The 24475-nt window shown below is 36.9% G+C and overlaps 1 protein-coding gene across 4 annotated transcripts in view; it reads right to left on the reverse strand.

The window, feature by feature from the left end:
- The window catches only part of SGK3 (serum/glucocorticoid regulated kinase family member 3), a 141927-nt gene that overhangs the window by 37198 nt on the left and 80254 nt on the right, over window positions 1-24475 (reverse strand). For all 4 annotated transcript variants that reach the window (XM_040487678.1, XM_040487677.1, XM_040487679.1 and 1 more), the window contains 3 exons: window positions 23851-23934; window positions 19341-19413; window positions 6688-6763 (listed from right to left, as the gene is read on the reverse strand). In XM_040487678.1, the coding sequence (XP_040343612.1) occupies window positions 6688-6763; window positions 19341-19413; window positions 23851-23934 (233 nt within the window). The remainder of the gene's footprint in view (window positions 1-6687; window positions 6764-19340; window positions 19414-23850; window positions 23935-24475) is intronic.

Here is a 24475-nt window from a genome sequence, read left to right on the forward strand (position 1 = left end):
ACTGTAGCATATCCAAAGGAATATTATTCTGCCATACAAAAGAATGAAATACTGACATATGATATTGCATGGATGAGCCTCAAAAACAGTATGCTGAAAAAATAAAAGACAAAAAAGATCACATATTATATGACCTCATTTATATGCCATATCCAGAATAGGCAAATTCACAGTGACAGAAAAGTAGATTAGTGGTTGCTAAGGGCTGGGTGAAAGGAGAAATTCAAAAGTACAGCTGACCCTTAAACAACATGGGGGTTTAGGGGCCCTGATGCCCCATGCACTTGAAAATCCATGTGTAACTTTTGACTCCCCCAAAACTTAATTACCAACAGCCTACTGTTGACCTGAAGCCTTACCAATAACAAACAGTTGATTAACACTTATTTTGTGTTATGTGTTTTATATAGCGTATTCTTACAATAAAGTATCCTAGAGAAAAAAATGTTAAAAAAATCATAAAGAGAAAATACATTTACAGTACTGTACCAAAAAATAATCCATGCATAAGTGGACCTGCAAAGTTCAAATGCATATTTTTCAAGGGTCAACTGCAGTCTCTTTCTGGAGTGATGTTAATGTTAGATTAGGCTTGAGACAACAGAATAGGATAGTGGTGATGGTTGTATAGCACTGTGACTATATTAAACATCACTAAATTGTATACTTTTGAAAACAGTTAAAAGGGTGAATTATATTTATGTGAATTTTATCTCAATAAAAAAATTAGAAAAAAATTTTAAGGTTTATTTTTGTGAGAGAGAGCGAGCGTGCACGAGCGGGAGAAGGGGCTGGGGGCGGAGAGAGAGAGAAACAGAACTTGAAGAAACTTCCAGGCTCCGAGGTGTCAGCACAGAGCCCAACACGGGGCTCAAACTCATGAACTGTGAGATCATGACCTGAGCCAAAGTCAGACACTTAACCAACTGAGCCACCCAGGGGACCCTCAATAAAAAAATTTTTAAAGGTGAGGGTAAGGATCTTTAATCTTATCACACACAGAAGCAACTATTACTAGTATCTTGGTGGTATTTTATTTCAATCTTTTTTTCTGTACCACTAAGACCATCTTCTATTTAAAAATATTTTTAATGTTTTTCACATAAAAATTACATCACAAACATTTCCCCGTGTTGTTAAAAAGTCTTTGTAAACAGTCACTTTTGATAGATGTATACTGTTGTATAGTGAGAATGCACTAAATGCTACTCAATGATTCTTTCATTTTAGGATACACAGATGGATACAAAGATTCCAAATTTTTACTACAGAATTTTCACTGCTATAAAGTTGTGATTGATAATCTTTGTGCATTCATGATTTTTAAAAACAAAATTATTTGGTCTGAATTATAAACCATTTTCAGGTTTTAAATATAGTTTGTTAAGCTGATTTCCAGAAAGGCTATACTAATTTATTCTCTCCCAGCAGTGTATGAATATCCTGAAGACTCTCTCCAGCTCTGATTAGCATTAAATATTTCGGTTTATATTACCATCTCTAATAATTTAAAAGTGAAAAACAGTAATTTAAAGAAAAGGTATTAGTAGTTCGTGAAATACAAATAAAGCAACAGTAAGATACTACAACCCACTTACCAGAACGGCTAACAATACTAAGTGTTGCTGAGGTGAGCAATGTGATCTTATAAATGGATAGTGGAAATATTATTTGGTACAATCACTCTGGAAAACATGTTTAACATTATCCCCTAAGGTTAAACATATACATAGCATACAACCCAGAAGTTCTACTCCAAGTACATCAGAAATATCTGCACACGTTAATGGCAACATTATTCACAATAAAATAAAAACAACTCAAATGTGCATCTGAGCAGTAAAATGGATAAAATGGAGTATATTCATACAATGGGATAATATACAGCAATGGAAATCAACAGATTATAGCTATATGCAACAACATGAATGACTCTCACATGGTTGAAAATAAGCCAGATAGAGGGGTGCCTGGGTAGCTCAGTCAGTTGAGAGTCTGACTTTGGCTCAGATCATAATGTCACAGTTCATGGGTTCGAGCCCCGCACCGGGCTCTGTGCTGACAGCTTGGAGCCTGGAGCATGCTGCAGATTGTGTCTCCATTGCTCTCTGCCCCTCCCCTGCTCATTCTCTCTCTCTCAAAAATAAATAAACATGAAAATAAGCCAGATAGAGAATATTGTATGATTCCATTTATTATAAAGTACAAAAATGGCACATTAATCTTTCCTGCTAAAAATCAGGAGAACAGTTATCTTTGGGAAGGAACAAAGGAACAGTGATCGAGAGGAGGCATGTGAGGGGATTCGGGTGTGCTAGTAATGTTCTACATTTCTTGGCCTGGGCGCTGGCAACTCAGATGCATTCACCTTCTCGTAGTTCATTAAGCTGCATAATCATGATTTGTGGTCTTTTCTCTATGTGTTGCACTGCAATAAAGCTAAAATAAGGTATTTTTACTCCAACTTGCATTTATTTTTTTTTTAATTTTTTTTAATGTTTATTTATTTCTGAGACAGAGAGAGACACAGCATGAGCAGGGGAGGGTCAGAGAGAGAGGCAGACACAGAATCCAAAGCAGGCTCCGGGCTGTCAGCACAGAGCCCTACACAGGGCTCAAACTCACGGGCCGTGAGAACATGACCTGAGCCAAAGTCGGACGCTTAACCGACTGAGCCACCCCGGCACCCCCCAACTTGCATTTCTTAAATAATACAGAAATGTTCAGTTTCTCTGGTAATCAGCCACTTGCATCTCCTCTTTTATAAATCATTAAAGGGCTTTGTCCATTTCTTTTGGTGTCTTAAGTGTGTTCTGTCTGCACAAGCTTTCTAGATGAAGCAGATTTATCTATTGTTCTTTATTATGGGAAACTTTTTCTACATTTTTGGTTTTTAACTTCACTTGTGATTTCTGGGGTTCAAAAGTTTTTATTAAGTCAAATTTGTCATTGTTTTACTTTACACGTATCATGCATTGCCAATATGTTCAGAAAACCCTTTTTTATTCAGAGATCAGAGAAATGTCAACCTGCCTTATTCCAGTTTTTAAATAATTTTAAAAATAAATTTTAATAAAATTGTTTTAAACTTTTTTTTAATGTTTATTTATTTTTGAAGGAGAGAGAGACAGAGTGTGAGTTGGGGGGGGTGGCCAGAGAGAGAGGGAGACAGAATCTGTAGCAGACTCCAGGCTCTGAGCTGTCAGCACAGAGCCCGACACGGGGCTCGAACCCACAAACTGTGAGATCATGACCTGAGCCGAAGTCGGACGCTCAACTGACTGAGCCACCCAGGCACCCCAATAAAGTTGTTTTAACATAAGCAAATAAAGGTACTTTTTTTTCTATTTTTTTTAAGATTTCACTTTTAAGTAATCTCTACACCCACCATGGGGCTTGAACTCACAAATCCAAGATCAAGAGTCACATGCTCCACTGACTGGGCCAGCCAGGCACCTTATCAAGTAGAAGTTTTTTGTTTTTTTTTTTCAAGTAGAAGTATTTTTAAAGTGCATTTCCCTAACTGGGAATAAGAGGCACATAGTAAGTGTTCGAAATACACTTGATGATTGGCTTCTCTTCTTGCTCTCTTAAATCTGTACTATTTTATAGTTTGATGTTTAAATGAAAAGTGTGAAAATTAGCAAAGCTTGGTTAACATCAAGAGGAGATTCAAAAAATATGAAATGTCATTTTTTTATTAAAAAGAAAACAGCAGTTAAAAATTAAGTTTGAGAAAACTCTTGGCTATTTATTTTTGAAGTACTGGAAATGTCCTCGACCATGAATAGAATGGTGGTAGTTACAGGTTGTATATGTACATATAAATCCACTGGGTTGTATACTTAAGAATTGTGTATTTTATGGTATGTGTATTTCAAATGTATAATTAAAATTAATATAATCAAATTGCTTTTAGTTGAATTTTAATACCAAATATAACATTTTTATAATATTACTTTCCAGATCCAGGATGAATATTTAGAACTTAATATAGAGTGTTACAAGTTCTGAGTAACACTTCAAAATGTCAGGAGAAATAATATCCATCACCACCATTTATTCTATACTTATTCCACGTGAGGCTCTGTCAAAGAAGACACGTTCGACCTCTTAATGTATACATTATATTTAAAACAAGCCACTAATATGCCAATTAGAAGTAATGAGTGCATACAGCAAAAATTAAAGATTAGAGGAATGGATCTAAGCTGAAGACACAGAATTTGTCCTAGGGCAAAGGCATAATGTTTAAAAAATAATTATACAGAGAGCCGAATCACAAAAGGCTCTTTGCTGAGGAAAAGACCAAATGTACAAATCCTGAGTTCAAAGATCCTCCCTAATTTTGTGTTTGTTACTTGCTAGAGGCTCAGGATGGAAAGGCACCTGCTCCTTAATGCACTGGCTAACCCCAGAGCTACCACAGGTGCCACACCTCTCCCTGAGCTTATCCTACCTGTGAGCATTGAGGGAAAATCCAAAGCACTGGGCAGGAGACCTTGGTCAGAGGAGGTCCAGTTCTAGAATTTTACTAACTTAGTAAATTAAATTAAGTTAAAAAAAGAGGTCAGAAGACTTGCTCAGAATGGTATAAGCCCTCAATAATTATACTGTGAAGAACTACACAAATGGTAGTCACTTGTTTTAGAACTGCTAAATATACAGTCCTTCAGGCTGTGATTCTGAAAAGACTATTAAAGGGTGTCCTGTTTGCATCACTGTCTATAAGGCAATCTTCATGTCTACACAGATAGGTGAACTATGGAAAAGCTCCCCAGACATTTTACTTTATCCCCTTTACTTCTTCTTAGAACACAATACTTTATATATGCAAAACAATGTAAGGGGCACCTGGGTGGCTCAGTCGGTTAAGTGTCTGACTTTGGCTCAGGTCACCATCTCACAGCTTGCGAGTTTGAGCCCTGCATTGGGCTCTGTACTGACAGCTCAGAGCTTGGAGCCTGCTTCAGATTCTGTGTCTCCCTCTCTCTCTGTCCATTCCCCATTTGTGCTCTGTCTTTGTTGCTCTCAAAGATGAACATTAAAAAAAAAATTGTAAAAATAAGATAATGTAGGTAACATATATGTAAATTAAAAATCATAATAAATAGGGGTGCCTGGGTGGCGCAGTCGGTTAAGTGTCCGACTTCAGCCAGGTCACGATCTCGCGGTCCGTGAGTTCGAGCCCCGCGTCGGGTTCTGGGCTGATGGCTCAGAGCCTGGAGCCTGTTTCCGATTCTGTGTCTCCCTCTCTCTCTGCCCCTCGCCCGTTCATGCTCTGTCTCTCTCTGTCCCAAAAATAAAATAAAAACGTTGAAAAAAAAATCATAATAAATATAATGAATACCCATGAATTATCAAACTCAACTGAAAACACATCTCAAACCATGGATCTACCTATATGTTCCTATAGAGGAACTTCATCAGGAGCTGCTGACTTCTGACTTCTGACTTCATCAGGAGCTGCTGGCCTACAGAAAGAAGCTTAAACTCATTAACATGAGATGAAATGTAAACAAGTAAGTATCTTCAATATGTCAGGCTTTTTGCAGATTCTGCCCCCTTTGTCTGGATGCTCTCTCCCTACCTTTTCCTGAACAACTGCACATCCTTTAAATTCCAGGAAGCCTTGCTTGACCTCCTCTGAAGAAAAGCTGGTCACATTTTTCCCCATTATCTTCTAGCACCTCTATCATAAAACTTTCCTACCTTCAATTGCTGATTTACATGTCTGTTTCTCCCACTAGACTAGCCTGTGCCTTTGGAAAGTTCTCCTTATATACCAATGCATACAGCAGGTACTTCATAAATGCTTTTTAAAAAAAGGTTTTATCTAGGGGCTCCTGGGTGGCTCAGTCAGTTAAGTATCTGACTTCAGCTTAGGTCATGATCTCGTGGTCCGTGAGTTCGAGCTCTGTGTCAGGCTCTGTGCTGACAGCTCAGAGCCTGGAGCCTGCTTCGGATTCTGTGTCTCCTTCTCTCTCTGCCCCTCCCCTGCTCATACTCTGTCTCTGTCTCTCAAAAATGAATAAATGTTAAAAAAAATATTTAAAAAAAAAGGTTTTATCTGAATTCCAGTTAGTTAACATTACAGTGTAATATTAGTTTCAGGTATACAGTATAGTGATTTAACAAATCCTTTTTGAATGCAAGTATAAATATAACATGAACAAATATAGTTAGAAAAATGTCTTAACTATGGGCTATGCAAATTTCTTTTAAGTTTAATCTACAAAACTAATACAAGTACAAAAGGAAGAAAGAAGATAACCAGGGCCTTGAGTTGATGGGAGGAAAAGGAGTTTTAAGAATACCAGGGAGGGGCGCCTGGGTGGCTCAGTCGGTTAAGCAGCCGACTTTGGCTCAGGTCATGATCTCGAGGTCCGTGGGTTCAAGCCCCGCATCAGGCTCTGTGCTGACAGCTCAGAGCCTGGAGTCTGTTTCAGATTCTGTGTCTCCCTCTTTCTGACCCTCCCCCGTTCATGCTCTGTCTCTCTCTATCTCAAAAATAAATAAACGTTAAAAAAAAAAAAAAAAGAATACCAGGGAAAAACAGCTTGATAATTTTACAAACATATACAGCACAGTAACATTCCACAGAATGTATAAAGTCTAGATCAGTAGCTTATTCATTATTCTTAGGTTTGGTTTCAGCGCCTCTTTAAAACAATAAAAATTACTTACTGGTTGTAAAGTTCTGGATATCTAACTAAGTTCTGAATGAATTCATTCAGTCCTGCTCTTCTTTGTTTAATAAAATCTGTTAAGAGAGACAAACTATTAGGATTATTTAACATCAGACTATGTAATTATCATCAATACAGTTATATAAGAATAGACAAGCACAAGACAGTGAATTCTGATCAAGAAGCTATTTAATTCATGTTTCCTGATCTACAATAAGAAATACTTAGAAATATATATATTTTTAAATCTATAAATACAATGATTATAAAATTAAAATCAAGCAGAAAACATATCTCCCAAAAGAAAACTCTCCAAAGAAATGCCTATTTTAGGTTCTAAATAGACACATTACAAAACTTGGAGAGGCAGGGGTGCCTGGGTGGCTCAGTTATTCGTCCACCTTTCGCTCAGGTCATGATCTCATAGCTCGTGAGTTCAAGCCCCACATCAGGCTCTGTGCTGACAGCTCAGAGCCTGGAGCCTGCTTTGGCTTCTGTGTATCTGTCTCTCTCTGCCCCTCCCCAACTCATGCTCTGTCTCTCTGTCTCTCTCAAAATAAACAAACTGTAAAAACAAATGTTAAAGAAAACAAAACATGGAAAGGTGGTTTGCTTTGTCCAATTCCTCAAGTACTACCAGGCAATGAATAAAAATTAACACTATGACACTGGTGACTGAAAAATCCTACTAATTAAGATAAAAAAAACAAGAATTACTGGTAGTCCTTGTAACTGGGAATGGTGATTAACCGGTTGAGTATCACCAAAATTTGGCTGCTAAAAAACTGCTGCTTAACATCCCTTGAAAGATACAATGGAACACTCCTAAAGAACAACTGTCCAGCAGTTTCAGAAGTGTCTGTACTATTGATAATTAAGGACCATGCAAGAGTAGTTTTAGCAATAAAGGTTAAGCACAAAAGTTTCTTGGAAATAGAAAACTTAATTCAAATATCTTGTTTCTGCTACTTGCTAGCTAACTGACGTTGAACCGAAGACTTAAATCCTTACTTGTAAAATGAGGATAACATTTATACCTAGTAATTCTGTTATAGGATTGAGAGAACGCATATAAGTTTACAGTAGAATGCCTGGAAGAGATAGCACAATCTTTAACTACTTTCATTGTTTTGTTATTTGTTGTTGTGGGGTTAAAAATCCATCATCCTAAATCCTGATTCTTAAGAGATATACTCTAAAAATGGAAAAATAGGACACTTGGTGAACGTCTCAATAAAATCTGGAAACAATATTCAACTTAAAAATGAGTTTTGGTTCAATACAATTATTTTTACTCAATAAAGCTTTTAATGTATAGCGTTTGACACCAAAATTATAGGTTGTTTCTAGTCACATAGGTTTATTTCCATTTCTTAAATGTAAGGTATGGCTATAAAAGAACAAATAGAAATTAGATCTGGTCTCTTAGATCAGATGCACTTAGTATTTTCTTCTTGTTCAACTGTGAATTTCTTGAAGAATTTCAGGAACGTATCTTTAAAAAAAATTTTTTTTAATGTTTTTATTTATTTTTCTTGTTTTTTTTTTTTTCAACGTTTATTTATTTCTGGGACAGAGAGAGACATAGCATGAACGGGGGAGGGGCAGAGAGAGAGGGAGACAGAATCGGAAACAGGCTCCAGGCTCTGAGCCATCAGCCCAGAGCCCGACGCGGGGCTCGAACTCACGGACCGCGAGATCGTGACCTGGCTGAAGTCGGACGCTTAACCTACTGCGCCACCCAGGCGCCCCTTTTATTTATTTTTCAAGAGAGAGACTGACAGAGTGTGAGCAGGGGAAGGACAGAGAGAGAGGGGAAGACAGAATCTGAAGCAGGCTACAGGCTCTGAGCTGTCAGCAGAGAGTCCAATGCGGGGCTCAAACCCATGAACCGTGAGATCATGACCTGAGCCGAAGTCGGACACTCAACCGACTGAGCCACCCAGGCACCCCCTCAGGAAAGTAGCTTATAAAACTCTTCCAAGGGCATTCTTTGTTATCACAAGACAGTAAAGCATATGCAAGGTTTACATTAGAAACTATACTTGAAACAGTTATTTTTCAGGAACTGAGCTTAGTAAGTTAACATAAGGGAGAAAACTAAAATGAATGACTACATTTGAAATATTTAGAGAAAATCTAATGATTGTAAGGAAACAGCTTTAAATTGTTCTACGGAGACTTACTAAAAGTACATTTTATATTGGGAGACCAACTGTAATTTTCCTTCCTTTGTGAACTACATCCTATGCTGTGGCTAAGTGCTTTCCACTTCCATTACTGATTTTAAAGTTTTAAAGGCTCTATAGAAAGGCTGACATAAGAAAACAAAGAAGTCAATAAATGGAAAAAGAGGCCTACAGTGGTCAGAGTTTAGGGGAGATTCCACACTTAATTTTTAGATCAACATTAAGCATGCAAATATCTGAAAAAATTCCAGGTAAAACTGAAATGGCTAACAAGCTCATTACTGGATAAATTCCAAAAGTTTACATAAAGCTGACATATTGTCTTTAAGAATTATAGTTGGAAAGAGATATTTTTAAAAATCTCTCTAAGAACTTATATGAATGTATCTGCTGTCATTCAAGAAGTTTCAGTTAGAGACTGAAAAGAACTCAATGTTTAGACAAAATGAAAGCTTCAGTCTCCACAGTAAGTATGAAACCAACCTACACCGATTTCTCTCTCATTTCACTGCTTCAAGAAAATGAACCAGGAGGACCCAATTTCCAATACCGTAGGATAGGGTAAAAACATCATCAAACTCTTGATTTGAGGAAACCTAGAGTTTTAGTGCTAATACTGCTACTGGTGGCCAGAGTGACCTATTTTCATCATCAAAGGAGTTTTAGAGCCCATGGGGACCACGGAGATTCTTTAGTCTTAACCCACACCTTTCAGATTAGGAAACAAAGTTAAGATTTTTGTAATGTTCCAAACAAGTAATTTTTCGTTTTAAAATAACATGAACATAAAAGATTGTGAATTTTGTTTCTAAAGGTACCATGCATAAACCAGACAATAGAGTGAAGTGAAAGAGAACAAACCAGATGAATATAATTCTATCATTTATTAGCTGTGTGGCTGGGGACAGTGTCTTAACCTTGCTAACTCTCTATTTTCCTCATGCATGAAATAGAGGTAAAAGAGCTACTTTACAGGAAGGAACTCAAATAATAGCACAGTTATTATCATTACTATTGCTACCACTATTATTGTATTATTATTATAAATAGTTATTATACTATTTATACTATTACAATAGCAGCATTTTAAAAAACAGCCTGCCACAGTTAAAAAACACTGGAGTTAGAGTCTAAGATGTAACTGAGTCTCAGATACCACTGCCTGTTTTCATAATCACAAACTCCTCCCTTCTGTAGTCTGTCAAGCAGGGGATAGAATTAGATGATCTGTAAGCTCTCTTTCTAGCTGTAACATTTTGTGATTTGAAACAGAAGTCATCCAGAAAAGAAGGAAAAAAAAGAGAAAGACTGGCTAATGAAATTAACGTACCTAATTCAGAATCCTCAACTATTTGAAAATTTAAGTTCTGTGAGAGATATTTAAAATCTTTAACCTAGTACTAGGCAGACTTTCCAGAACAAGTGACTAGTTGAAAATGGCACGCATGTGTTCCATTTGTATTCACCAATGGCATGCATGTATTCATTTGTTCACCAATCACCTATTACACATTTTGTACTGTACAAGGCACCAGAAATTTATAAAAATGTTTAACTAAGTCATGGTATCTATCCTCAAAGATAGAAGGAAGACAAATTTAGTGGAAGACAAATTTAAACAAATCACTACAATTGGGCATACCAAGGTTAAGCATCCAACTTTGGCTCAGGTCACGATCTCACAGTTTGTGAGTTCAAGCCCCACCAAGGGAATGGAGATTTCAAAAGCTGCTATGATACCAGAAAAGAGGCTCCCAACCCTACCTAGAGACTAGCGTTTAAGAAAAATTTCAATCTCCCTTCCCCATCCCCCAGCCAAAATCCCAAAGGGAACCAGTTCCTGCCAGGGAACTTGCTTGCACCACGCACACACCCAACGCTGTGCTTCTGTGGATCCATCCCTCCAGCGGGTCTGACTCCCTCCCGGTGCCGCAGGGCGCCTCCGGAAGCGGATCTCCGAAGGAAAAGCGAGCTGAGCCTGCCCCTCCCGCCACTGTGCACCTTGCTGATCCACCCCAGCTAATACGCCAGATCCCCAACACCACAAGCCTGGCAGTGTGCAAGTAGCCCAGATGGGCCATGCCACCCCACAGTGAATCTCGCCCCTACGAGAGGGGAAGAGAAGGCACACACCAGTCTGACTGTGGCCCCAGCGGTGGGCTGGGGGCAGACATCAGGTCTGACTGCGGCCCCGCCCACCAACTCCAGTTATACACCACAGCACAGGGGAAGTGCCCTGCAGGTCTGCACCACTCCAGAGACTATCCAAAATGACGAAACGGAAGAATTCCCCTCAGAAAAACATCCAGGAAATAACAACAGCTAACGAACTGATCAAAAAGGATTTAAACAATATAACAGAAAGTGAATTTAGAATAATAGTCATAAAATTAATCGCTGGGCTTGAAAACAGTATAAAGGACAGCAGAGAATCTCTTGGTACAGAGATCAAGGGATTAAGGAACAGCCAGGAGGAGCTAAAAAATGCTATCAATGAACTGCAAAATAAAATGGAGACAACTACGGCTCGGATTGAAGAGGCAGAGGAGAGAATAGGTGAACTAGAAGATAAAATTATGGAAAAAGAAGAAGCTGAGAAAAAGAGATAAAAAAATCCAGGAGTATGAGGGGAAAATTAGAGAACTAAGTGATGCACTAAAGAAAAATAATCTACGCATAATTGGTATCCCAGAGGAGGAAGAGAGAGGGAAAGGTGCTGAAGGGGTACTTGAAGAAATTATAGCTGAGAACTTCCCTGAACTGGGGAAGGAAAAAGGCATTGAAATCCAAGAGGCACAGAGAACTCCCTTCAGACGTAACTTGAATTGATCTTCTGCACAACATATCATAGTGAAACTGGCAAAATACAAGGATAAAGAGAAAATTCTGAAAGCAGCTAGGGATAAACGTGCTCTAACATATAAAGGGAGACCTATAAGACTTGTGACGGATCTCTCTACTGAAACTTGGCAGGCCAGAAAGGAATGGCAGGAGATCTTCAATGTGATGAACAGAAAAAATATGCAGCCAAGAATCCCTTATCCAGCAAGTCTGTCATTTAGAATAGGAGAGATAAAGGTCTTCCCAAACAAACAAAAACTGAAGGAATTCGTCACCACTAAACCAGCCCTACAAGAAATCCTAAGGGGGACCCTGTGAGACAAAGTACCAGAGACATCGCTACAAGCATGAAACCTACAGACATCACAATGACTCTAAACCCTATCTTTCTATAATAACACTGAATGTAAATGGACTAAATGCGCCAACCAAAAGGCATAGGGTATCAGAATGGATAAAAAAACAAGACCCATCTATTTGCTGTCTACAAGAGACTCATTTTAGACCTGAGGACACCTTCAGATTGAGAGTGAGGGGATGGAGAACTATTTATCATGCCACCGGAAGCCAAAAGAAAGCTGGAGTAGCCATACTTATATCAGACAAACTAGACTTTAAATTAAAGGCTGTAACAAGAGATGGAGAAGGGCATTATATAACAATCACAGGGTCTATCCATCAGGAAGAGCTAACAATTATAAATGTCTATGTGCCGAATACCAGAGCCCCCAAATATATAAAACAATTACTCACAAACATAAGCAACCTTATTGATAACAATGTGGTAATTGCAGGGGACTTTAACATTCCACTTACAGAAATGGACAGATCATCTAGACACATGGTCAATAAAGAAACAAGGGCCCTGAATGATACATTGGGTCAGATGGACTTGACAGATATATTTAGAACTCTACATCCCAAAGCAACAGAATATACTGTTTTCTCAAGTGCACATGGAACATTCTCCAAGAAAGATCACATACTGGGTCACAAAACAGCCCTTCATAAGTATACAAGAATTGAAATCATACCATGCATACTTTCAGACCACAATGCTATGAAGCTTGAAATCAACCACAGGAAAAAGTCTGGAAAACCTCCCAAAGCATGGAGGTTAAAGAACACCCTACTAACGAATGAGTGGGTCAACCAGGCAATTAGAGAAGAAATTAAAAAATATATGGAAACAAACGAAAATGAAAATACAACAATCCAAATGCTTTGGGATGCAGCGAAGGCAGTCCCGAGAGGAAAATACATTGCAATCCAGGCCTATCTCAAGAAACAAGAAAAATCCCAAATACAAAATCTAACAGCACACCTAAAGGAAATAGAAGTAGAACAGCAAAGACAGCCTAAATCCAGAAGAAGAGAAATAATAAAGATCAGAGCAGAAACAAACAATATAGAATCTAAAAAAACTGTAGAGCAGATTAATGAAACCAAGAGTTGTTTTCTGAAAAAATAAACAAAATTGATAAACCTCTAGCCAGGCTTCTCAAAAAGAAAAGAGAGATGACCCAAATAGACAAAATCATGAATGAAAATAGAATTATTACAACCAATCCCTCAGAGATATAAACGATTATCAGGGAATACTATGAAAAATTATATGCCAACAAACTGGACAACCTGGAAGAAATGGACAAATTCCTGAACACCCACACGCTTCCAAAACTCAATCAGGAGGAAATAGAAAGCTGAACAGACCCATAACCAGTGAAGAAATTGAATCAGTCATCAAAAATCTCCCAACAAATAAGAGTCCAAGACCAGATGGCTTCCCAGGGGAGTTCTACCAGACGTTTAAAGCAGAGATAATACCTATCCTTCTCAAGCTATTCCAAAAAATAGAAAGGGAAGGAAAACTTCCAGACTCATTCTATGAAGCCAGTATTACTTTGATTCCTAAATCAGACAGGGACCCAGTAAAAAAAGAGAACTACAGGCCCATATCTCTGATGAATATGGATGCAAAAATTCTCAATAAGATATTAGCAAATCAAATTCAACAGCATATAAAAAGAATTATTCACCATGATCAAGTGGGATTCATTCCTGGGATGCAGGGCTGGTTCAACATTCACAAATCAATCAATGTGATACATCACATTAATAAAAGAAAAGATAAGAACCATATGATCCTGTCAATCGATGCAGAAAAGGCCTTTGACAAAATTCAGCAACGTTTCTTTTTTTTTAAACAATTTTTTTTGATTTTTTTCAATGTTTTTTATTTATTTTTGGGACAGAGAGAGACAGAGCATGAACGGGGGAGGGACAGAGAGAGAGGGAGACACAGAATCGGAAACAGGCTCCAGGCTCCGAGCCAATCAGCCCAGAGCCCGACGCGGGGCTCGAACTCACGGACCGCGAGATCGTGACCTGGCTGAAGTCGGACGCCTAACCGACTGCGCCACCCAGGCGCCCCCAGCAACGTTTCTTAATAAAAACCCTCGAGAAAGTCGGGATAGAAGGAACATACCTAAAGATCATAAAAGCCATTTATGAAAAGCCCACAGCTAACATCATCCTCAATGGGGAAACACTGAGAGCTTTTTCCCTGAGATCAGGAACATGACAGGGATGTCCACTCTCACCGCTGTTGTTTATCATAGTGTTGAAAGTGCTAGCATCAGCAATGAGACAACACAAGGAAATCAAAGGCATCAAAATTGGCAAAGATGAAGTCAAGCTTTCGCTTTTTGCAGATGACATGATATTATACATGGAAAATCCGATAGACTCCACCAAAAGTCTGCTAGAACTGATACATGAATTCAGCAAAGTTGCAGGATACAAAATCAATGTACAGAAATCAGCTGCATTCTTATACACTAATAATGAAGCAACAGAAAGACAAATAAAGAAACTGATCCCATTCACAACTGCACCAAGAAAAATTTTGTAAGACACTGGTATCTACATCAAGTTTTATAAAGAACTAGCTGGGTATGACATCTAGGCCTCACCAGAACTCAAAGACTAGAATAATAATGGGGAATTGTCTTTTTATCTTGTATGAACCTATTTCTCTTAAATTAGTAAAAGTTAAAAGAAATAAAAATGGTTTAACTTTTTTTTTTTTGAGAGAGAGGGAGAGCAAGCGAGCGGGGGAGGGGCAGAGAGAGAGGAAGAGAATCCCAAGCTGACTCTGTACTGTCAGTGTGGAGCCCAATGTGGGGCTCGACACCACAAACTGTGAGATCATGACCTGAACTGAAATCAAGAGTCAGATGCTTAACTGGGCCACCCAGCCACCCCAAAGCAGTTTCTATGTAAGCCACTGAAGGGTCATGCCTTTAAAAAAATTTAGCCCTCTTTAGCCCTTAACACAGTGTAATAAGAGTTACTTAATTGATGTTTTTGTGAATAAAAAACTAAACAAACAATTATATATTCTAACATTCGTAGTTTCTAAAATTCATATGCTCTGTTTCTTACTTGATTCACACTGATTTTAATTACCTTGTACTTTTTTTTTTAAATAATTAAGATAAAATAAACTTTTTTTTTAAACTTCAAAAAAACCCAGTACGTAGTTTATATATTGACCTTAGGGTCCTATTGGCAAAAGGCTTGATATTAAACCATTCAAAATATAAAGAGTATAGCTATTTCTCTGCACTCTACGGAAAGATCCTTAAATTGAAAATGAAATTTTAACTTTGAAAAGTATAGGCAGAAATAACCCTTAAAATCTACCTTCAAATATGTAAAACTTATTTTATAGATGTTGGCAACCACCAGAATAAAGAAGTGAAAAAAAAAGAACATGGAGACATGCTCTTAAGCTACACACAAAAGAACTCAAGAGAGATATATGGAAAAGCTCTGCACAATGGCTGTCAAGCATGAAGTAAGTTAACAGGGCAAATTCTTTCCTCGTGTTCTAACTGTTCCATCTTTGGCCAATGAAAGCCCCATCAATTGAGTTCCTGCATCCTTTTGATAAAATCTTAGTAATCTTGTATGGCTTCATTGCTTTTTAGGCAAGATGTCCTAGGGCCATCTTATACATTTCTTGCCCCAGATCTAGAATCACTGTTTTCCATGGAACTCTGGTTGCTTTAAGGGGGAAATGGTATTTGGAGATTACAACCTGGACGCTAGGGATGTTCACTGCTATTTGTTACTGTTTTAGGCATTTCCAGAGGTGAGAGCTAGGAAATATGTGTTGTTTCAGAAGAAAATAAATCATGGGATGCCTGCGTGGTTCAGTGGGTTAAGCATCCCACTTTGGCTCAGGTCATGATCTCACAGTGTATGAGTTTGAGCCCACATCCGGCTCTGTGCTGACGACTCAGAACCTGGAGCCTGCTTTGGATTCTGTGTCTCCCTCTCTCTCTGTCTCTCCCCTGCTGACACTCTGTCTCTCTCTCTCTCTCTCTCTCTCTCTCTCTCTCAAAAATAAACATTAAAAAAAATGAAAAAAAAATCATGACTTCAAACTGTATTTCCAAATTAAGTTAAAAATTGTAAGATTTTTATTTAAAACATGTTTTTCTTTCTTCTTGTTTAAAACTTTGGTTCCCATGAGAGTAACATAATTACCAAATAACAATTCCATATAATAACAATAAGATTGTTGGATGCAGTATAAAATTTTCTGTACATCCTTTTTTGTTCTTAGCATACATCCCAGGAGGACTATTCAGTAAAAATCCTGTTTTGAAGTCATTTAATTATTGTCCATGTGTTTCCACTACCAATCAAAATAGAGTTAGATTTTTTCCTTCAGTTTGTTAGAGATCGCTTTATTATTGTATTTTATTTTTGTTCTTAAATATACTTAAAATATGCACATCATTCCAAAGTCAAAGCTATAAACAAGACTTATTCAGGAACATCTAACTTCTATCCCATTTGCCTCCCACTGGCCCCTTCCTACTCCTTAAAGTCACTAGTTTTTAGTTTTTCAGTTTATTCTTCCATTATTTCTATATGTTTTCCAATACAAAAAAGATATATTATACATATCTGTACTTTGTCTTTTCCACTGAAAAATGTGTTTTGGAGATCACTCTACTATAATGCACAAAGGGCTTGCTCATTCTTTTTTAAAGCTGCATCATATTCCAAGGTTGCAAGGATATTTCAGTTGTTTCCAGTTTTTGCTATTAAGACTAATGCCACAATAAACAGTCTTACATACACATCATTTCATATGCAGCTTATCTTTGGAACAGATTCCTAGATATGTGATTTCCTGGTCACATTGAAATGCATATATAGTTTTGCTAAATACTACCCAATTCCCTTCTATATGGATTGTACCACTTATCATTCCCACCAACAAAATATGCCTGTTTCCCCAAAGCCTAATCAAATGAGCATCTTGTCACTCTGTGATTGTTTGAGTATGGCTTAGATTTGATCTCCCCAATAAAGAGCTTTCCAGATCTCTGTGACATATGGTCCATTACGCTGTTGCCAAGTCATATACAATATGCTCTGGATCGATTTCAAATTGTTCTTCAATAAAAATCTATTTTTTTAGTATCAAATTAATCTACCAGAACATAAATACTACAGGGCATTCTATGTGGGATTTTGCCCTAAAGAAGGAAGTTGCAGGTTTTTATCTCTTTGTCTTCTTCCTGTGATAAAATGAAACGATTCTATCATTAGGATTCAACTAAGGGCTCTCCAGAACTCCAGCCTGAGTTCAAGTCTCCATTCAGCAACACATAGTTGGATTCCTCAGATGTCCTTCTGCCACTTCGAATTAATTAATTCTCTCATTCACCCAGTCCTGACACCTCAATTATCTCTCATTCTCTTCTCTAGATCTCCTTTACTTAAGCAATCACCAAGATTTCTTACAGATCTTTCCTTAAAAGAATTCCTACATATGAACTCATTTGTTAGCCCATTTCCACCCTAGTCCTGGTTCTAATTATTTAACATGAGGACTACTGGAATATTCGCTTACCCAGTTTCCCATTCTCCATCCTGTCTCTTCTCTCTGCTGTGCCTACTGTATATTACACACAGTTGGTTCCACGTTGTATTTCATATTTACCTCACCCAAATAACTCTAAGACCCACATGTTGCCCATGATGATGGTTTTCAACCTGTGCTCCACAGATACACTTTACTGCTGTACCAACAAAGCAGCCTCATTTTTATTTGTTCTACACATAACATTTTCTGTGGAAGATTTCCTTGGGACATAAGTGTTCTGCAGCTAAAAGCAAAATTAGTATAAAGGCACTGGCCTATAGAATCAATTCTACAGAAAGTACTATCTGGTTTTGTTGTGGTGACTCAATCTTCTCTTGCTTTCTCTCCTTTTCCTTTTTATTTGCTTCTCTTTATTAATGAATTCATGTATTTAAGTAATATTTACTAAAAACCTAAGATCTACCAGGCACTATAAATCGATAAAAAAGACAAAGTACCAATGTTCATAAAATCTACAGCTAGACAAGACACACTGGCAATGACAATAAAGTGTGCTAAATTCTCCCAAGAGAAAAAAATTCTACCTACGACAGGGAAAGTGAGCAGCCTCTCCAATCCTAAGGTTCATAAAGTATAGAATAATTAAGAGCCTCCAGTTGAGAGGGAGAAACAGCCACAGGGAAAAACCTAAGTTTAATTAAAGCAAAAGTATAGAAGAAATATGAAAAAGATGGAAGATAAAAAGAAGTTTGTTAATCGTGGACAGAATTCCACTGGGCACCGTGAAAAGGTTTGAGAGGACAAGAAATGATATAAGGCTAAGTTGCAGACAGGAGGCACAGTTAGGATATCCTAAGTGACGTGAGAGCTTATATTTTGAGTAGTGAGCCAAGAAAGCACACATGTAAGGAATCAAAGGTGTAATAGGTTACAAGGTTATAAGTGAATTAGTTACAGAGGTAAGATAGATGAGGATGGGCTGCACTCTAGCTTGTCAGGATTCACCTGTGGCACAGATGGCTTTTCTAATCTGCATAAGGAGATTATCTGGCAGATAAAGAACCTTCCTTCTGTCTCTCTGTATGTAGCCATTTGTGACTGGACTGATATTATGGATTCCAGTGAAAAAAGTTCCAGGCTTGAGGCTTGAGACATATAGCTCCAGACTCCTGAGATCTATGTGTCATTAAGCTCCCTAAGAGTAAATAATAGGACATTATCTTAGTATCCCATTCAGAGGCCTGCAAGGTGCTGTGTACAGACTATATATTTAATAAATGTTTCTGGATGTAACAAAGAATGTCCTTCATGGTTAGAAAAGTACACAAATTATCCTTAATTACCAATAAATTTACCTGAAGCCAGACTGCTTGAATTAACTTTTAAATGAGACACTTAATACCTGTGACTCTGGGCAAATTAATTGATCTAAATGTACCTGGGTTTCCTTATCTATAGAAGAGCGATGATGAAAATAAGAACACCTGCCTCAAAGGATTTTTGTGACCACTGAATCAATTAAAGCATGTTAAGTGTTTAAAACAATGCCTGGTACACAGAGAGCACCTTCCTGAGCTATTATTTTCATAGAACATGAGATCAAATAGCTTTGTGAAGACTTGTACTACTATATAGCACAACAAACACATTAACTATACTTCTTCAAACTTCAACCATCACTTACGGCAGGTCTGTAAAGTCATTGCTTACCTGGGTCAAAGTTATCACCAAATATTCTCTTGGCAGGAATCTTCAGGGCCATAGCAGGAAATTGTTTCTTTAACTAGAATTTAAAAAAATAACATTATATGAACTTAATTTTCTAAGTCTTCTAGTTATACACGTACCAAAACAAATTACAATCTGATTTTCAAGAAATTCCATCAATAAGACATACTTTTAAAGTATATAATGATCAAATATACAATATTAAATTATACCAATAAAATACCATTAGTCTGACTAATCATCCTATTTTGTCCCAAGAGAACATTTAGTATCTTTGTGACCCTGGATAAGTTACTTAACATTTCTGTGCTTCAGTTTTCTTGTCTGTAAAATGGAGATGATTTTAGCACTTACCTTACACATCTGTTGAGAGCCTTAAAGGAAATCATTTAGGTTAAGTGCTTAGACAAAAACCTGGAGTATAAGCTTTGAATACATGTTACTCACTGTTTATTGCCTCAAGAGAAGTTGTGACCTTTGTGTTCTTTCTATATGAACATGCTACTGACAATTGTTTTCTAAGAAACCTGATGAATTTTGCTTTCAATTATCTTCTGCTCTAGCCTTCCCCTTATTCATATTTTAATACATTTGTTTATCAGATTTGCTTATCCCCAAAGAACTTGGCCCTGGAGACATTAAATGCAGGGCAGTAAAGTCATAAATGTGGATTAACACTCATTTTTAAGTTTGACGTCAAAAAAAACCCACACACACACATAAACTACATCCCTAACTACCAACTGTCAGGAAATACAAAGAATAGAAGAATGTATTAATCACTCTACACCATGAGTATGCTGTCAGCACAATCCAGACTGAAAAATCCGTAGACAATTGACCCTGCTTTTTCAATGAAAAATCATAAAGGAAAGAAAAGAGAGGCGGACAGGGAAACTTAGTCACCAAAAGACACTTTATAGATTTATCAACCAGTCATATAAGCACTGACTGAATATTTGATATTAAAATGTTATTGTTAATTATATTCAGACGTGATAATAGTACTCTATTTTTTAAAGATCTTTTCAGAGATGTATACAAAAATATTTACAGATGAAATGATACAAAGTCTTAAATTTGCTTCAAAATTACAGAGGACAGGCTAGGGACAGAGATAAAACCAGAATGGCCGTGTATCTGTAACTGCTGTAGCTGGATGGTACGTTATATTATTTTCTGTGTTTGTAGTACTATTCTACTTCTGTATGTGTTCAACAATTTCTACAACAAAAATTTTAAATGCAAACTACACTCATAAAAATACATTTATATGATCAAAATGTTTACAAATTGGGTATTTTACTGTTTGTTTTTTCTTTTATTCTAAAAGGAGCACAAGGAAAGAATCTGTGTTTTCAAACTTAGGGTAATCCAGGCCAGGTTTAACCTCACTTCCGTGGTTTCAAAGAACACAACTGGTACCATTCCCCTGTTCTTTGCTTTGCCTGTCACCACAGGAGGCAGAATTAGAAGAGTTACAGAAAAACAGAGAGACAGAGAAAATGGGGGAAATAAGAAAAAAAGAAAAAATGAAGAGAAATGCAGGAAAAATGAGGGGGAAGGATAAAAACTCAACTATATATTAAGGAAAATTTTCTGCAAAAAGCTTAAGATGGGGTGTATGATGGAAAAAGAATGAAAGTGATCATGGCGGGGGGGGGGGGAAGGTGCCTCAAACACACTGTCCTACTTTACCTTTATACTGAAAGATACTCAAATATTAACACTCTACTTAATTAATCTCTGGCTACTTAAATCATGAAACCATCATGACATTAGGATGGCTTTTTACTCATGCAGATCTCCACACTGCTGAGCTGTTAGGTGACATCCCTGACATTCCTCCTTCTTATGAATAGTTCTACAGAAGCAAACACATTTAGAAGCTAATTCTGGCCCATATAATCTTTTAATCAAAATACAGAAAGAAATCTCAGATTTTCAGTTATTAGTAGTTCACTAAACAAAATTTGGCCTTATTTCTCTAAGAAGTTTATATAAACCATCTCTGTGTGTATGTGTGTGTGTGTTACCATCATAATAGCTACGGTCAAATCTGTACCATCCTCAAAAAATGCTGATCATGTATATAATGGTATCTAAGAATTTCAACTAGAACTGGCAATTCAACCCTCACCCAGCCTCCAATATAAACTTTTTTTTTTTTTTTAAATCACTCAACATTGCAGAAAAGATCTTCATGTAGAAACTCTTTTTGGCTATTATTTTGTCTCTAAAGTAAAAAACGCTGTCTCAATATCCTTTGATTAAGCACTTTAAAAATATATATACAAAGTTCAGTTACGTATGTATTATAGAAAAATTAAAGAAAAAAGCACAGTAAAAACACTACAGTTATCTCTGAGTAGCAATATGTTTTAGGTGATTAAAAAAAATTTTTTTAGAGGGAGAAAGACAGAACATGAGTGGGTGGGGGGGGCAGGGAGCGAGGGAGACACAGACTCCAAAGCAGGCTCCAGGCTCTAAGCTGTCAGCACAGAGGCTGATGCGGGCCTCAAACTCGTGAACCATACAATAGATCATGACCTGAGCTGAAGTCAGACCTTAACTCACTGAGCCACCCAGGTACCCCTTAGGTGATTTTTAAGCTTAAATATGTATTTTCCTCCATATTCCAGATTTTCTAGAATATATATTAATTTTACATTGGAAAAAATACCATTTAAAAATACTGAAGTATTATTTTAAAAGTTCAATTTTAACTAGCAAAGCATTTGAATATTATTTGGAAGAAATATAGTGAAATGCTAAATAGAGATGAATGAAAAGCCTAAATTTCATGACTTAACAGAACATGAGATGTACAGCTAGACAACGTTTGGTTCATTCTGGCCCATTTAGGAAGTAATTTCTCTCTTAACTGAGACACACTTAACTTCCCCTGTAAGTATCTTACCAGGGGCGCCTGGGTGGCTCAGTGGACTTTGGCTCAGGTCATGATCTCACGGTTTGTGAATTCAAGCCCCATATCGGGCTCTCTGTTGTCAGCATAGAGCCAGGTTCGGATTCTCTGTCCTCCTTTCTCTCTGCCCCTCCCCCACTAGTTCTCTCCCTGTCTCTCTCTCAAAATAAATAAATTTTTAAAAATAATAATAAAGTATCTTACAAATGGTGAGTTACAGACTTATGTATCTATTTAACCCTATTTTTTAAATCAAGAGACAGGGTTAAGAAAATTGAAAAAAATTACCTTAAATATGAAACAATTTTTTTCTGAAGGATGCCTGGTAATCTACCACTTATTAAATACAGAAGGAAACTCCTTTTTATTCTTAGGCCAGAAAAAAATTAAATTTGGGATTTGAAGAATTTCTTTTTTTCTTAACTGAAGCAAAAACTGGAATCCAGAGCTGTCTTTATAATCTGGGGTCTATAATGACCAACTCAGGTGGTATTCTTTGGCCTCCAAGGTATGTATGACTAGAGGCAACACACTCTACAAACACTGGTCCCTGCATAGATCTGGCCTGATATGTTAAAATGACCATGGTGCTCTTGCTTCCTACTTTAGGGAGTATTTGTAATTACAAAAACACTGGATTAAAAATAGTATTTAATATTTGAATTTTGAATATACAGGTTTTAATTATTTAAATAACTAATGCTCCCACACTCCCTACCCCCCACCCTACTGTCAGAACTTATGAAAGTCCATATACATTTTAATTGTATTAGCTACTTAAAATCTGGAACCGAAGACTTATCCCTAAACCAAGAATGAAACTATGGAAGGAGGGTAAGCTTATGACAAACTTTCAGACCTAAATCTAATAGCTAGGCAATTTAACCAGAAATAACAAGATGATTAACAGTTATTAGAGAGGTAGTAAAAGAAATTCTTTTTTTTTTTTTTTTAAGTTTATGTATTTTGAGAGAGCAAGAGAACAAGGGAGAGACAGAATCCCAAGCAGGTTCCTCACTGTCAGCACAGAGCCTAACACAGGGGTCGATCTCATGAACCATGAGATCATGACCCGAGCCAATCAAGAGTCAGACACTTAACCAACTAAGCTACCCACATGCCCAGAATTTATTTCTAATATTCTGACATTAAGATGTATTTTAAGCTGGATCTAGTTTCCCTATCTTCAACAGTTTATTTGGAATTTCTCAACAATCCTCTCTCCACCCTTCTTTGTAGGAATTCCAAGGTTTGGATGCTTTTGAAGAATCTCATACCCTTTTCTGCTTCTCTATCTGAATATTATTTAATCACTCAAATAAACCTCTCTTATTTGCAAGTTTTCTCAGATGTTCTATTTTTTATTTTAATTTTTTTAAGCTTTGTTTAAGTAATTTACACCCAAGGCGGGGCTCAAACTCATGACCCTGAGATCAAGAGTCACATGTTCTTCTGACTGAGCCAGTCAAGATGCCCCTCAGATGTCTTGTTTTAAATAAAAATCATTAAGAAAAAAAAAAAAAAATTAAAAAAAAATAAAAATCATTAAGACTGACATTTACTTACAGTATTGTAAAGTTTATCAAACTCTGCATATCTCCTGAAGACAAACCACTCACTCCTGCCCACTGAGACCAAAACTTTATAAACCTGTGGAAATAAAAAATAGCATAACAAAACTTGACTGCAAAAAAAACCCATTAGCTATTTAACAGGCAAATAACTTGTTTTCATACTCATGAAACTGATATTAGACATTCATGTTTATACACAATTCTCCAAAATACACAAGTATACCAGCTGAAAGACTTACTTCATCTTCTTGATATTTTATTTTTTAAATGTTATGAAATATTTCCATAGTTTCAGACAATAACACAGTGAACACCTATGAACTCATTTAGAACTTCTGAATTCTAACATTTTGCCATTCTTGTTTCAGATTTTCCCCCCAATTTTTCTAATATTATAGATTCAATTGATGCCACTTTCCTCTCTTCTTCCCTAGCAGTAACCATTATCCTGAAATTATAAAGTATTTTCAAAAGTGACGCCTGGCACATAGTAAAGACTCAATGATTAGTTCTGCTCCTTCCAGATCATCTTGTACACAGTATTTTTCAAACTACAAATTTACCTTCGTATTTACTATCGTCTTACATATGTTTAATAATTTCACATACACATAATT

The sequence above is a fragment of the Herpailurus yagouaroundi genome, unplaced genomic scaffold (assembly GCF_014898765.1).
Source record: "Herpailurus yagouaroundi ecotype Mexico unplaced genomic scaffold, PumYag 165, whole genome shotgun sequence".
Classification (NCBI taxonomy): Eukaryota; Metazoa; Chordata; class Mammalia; order Carnivora; family Felidae; genus Herpailurus; species Herpailurus yagouaroundi.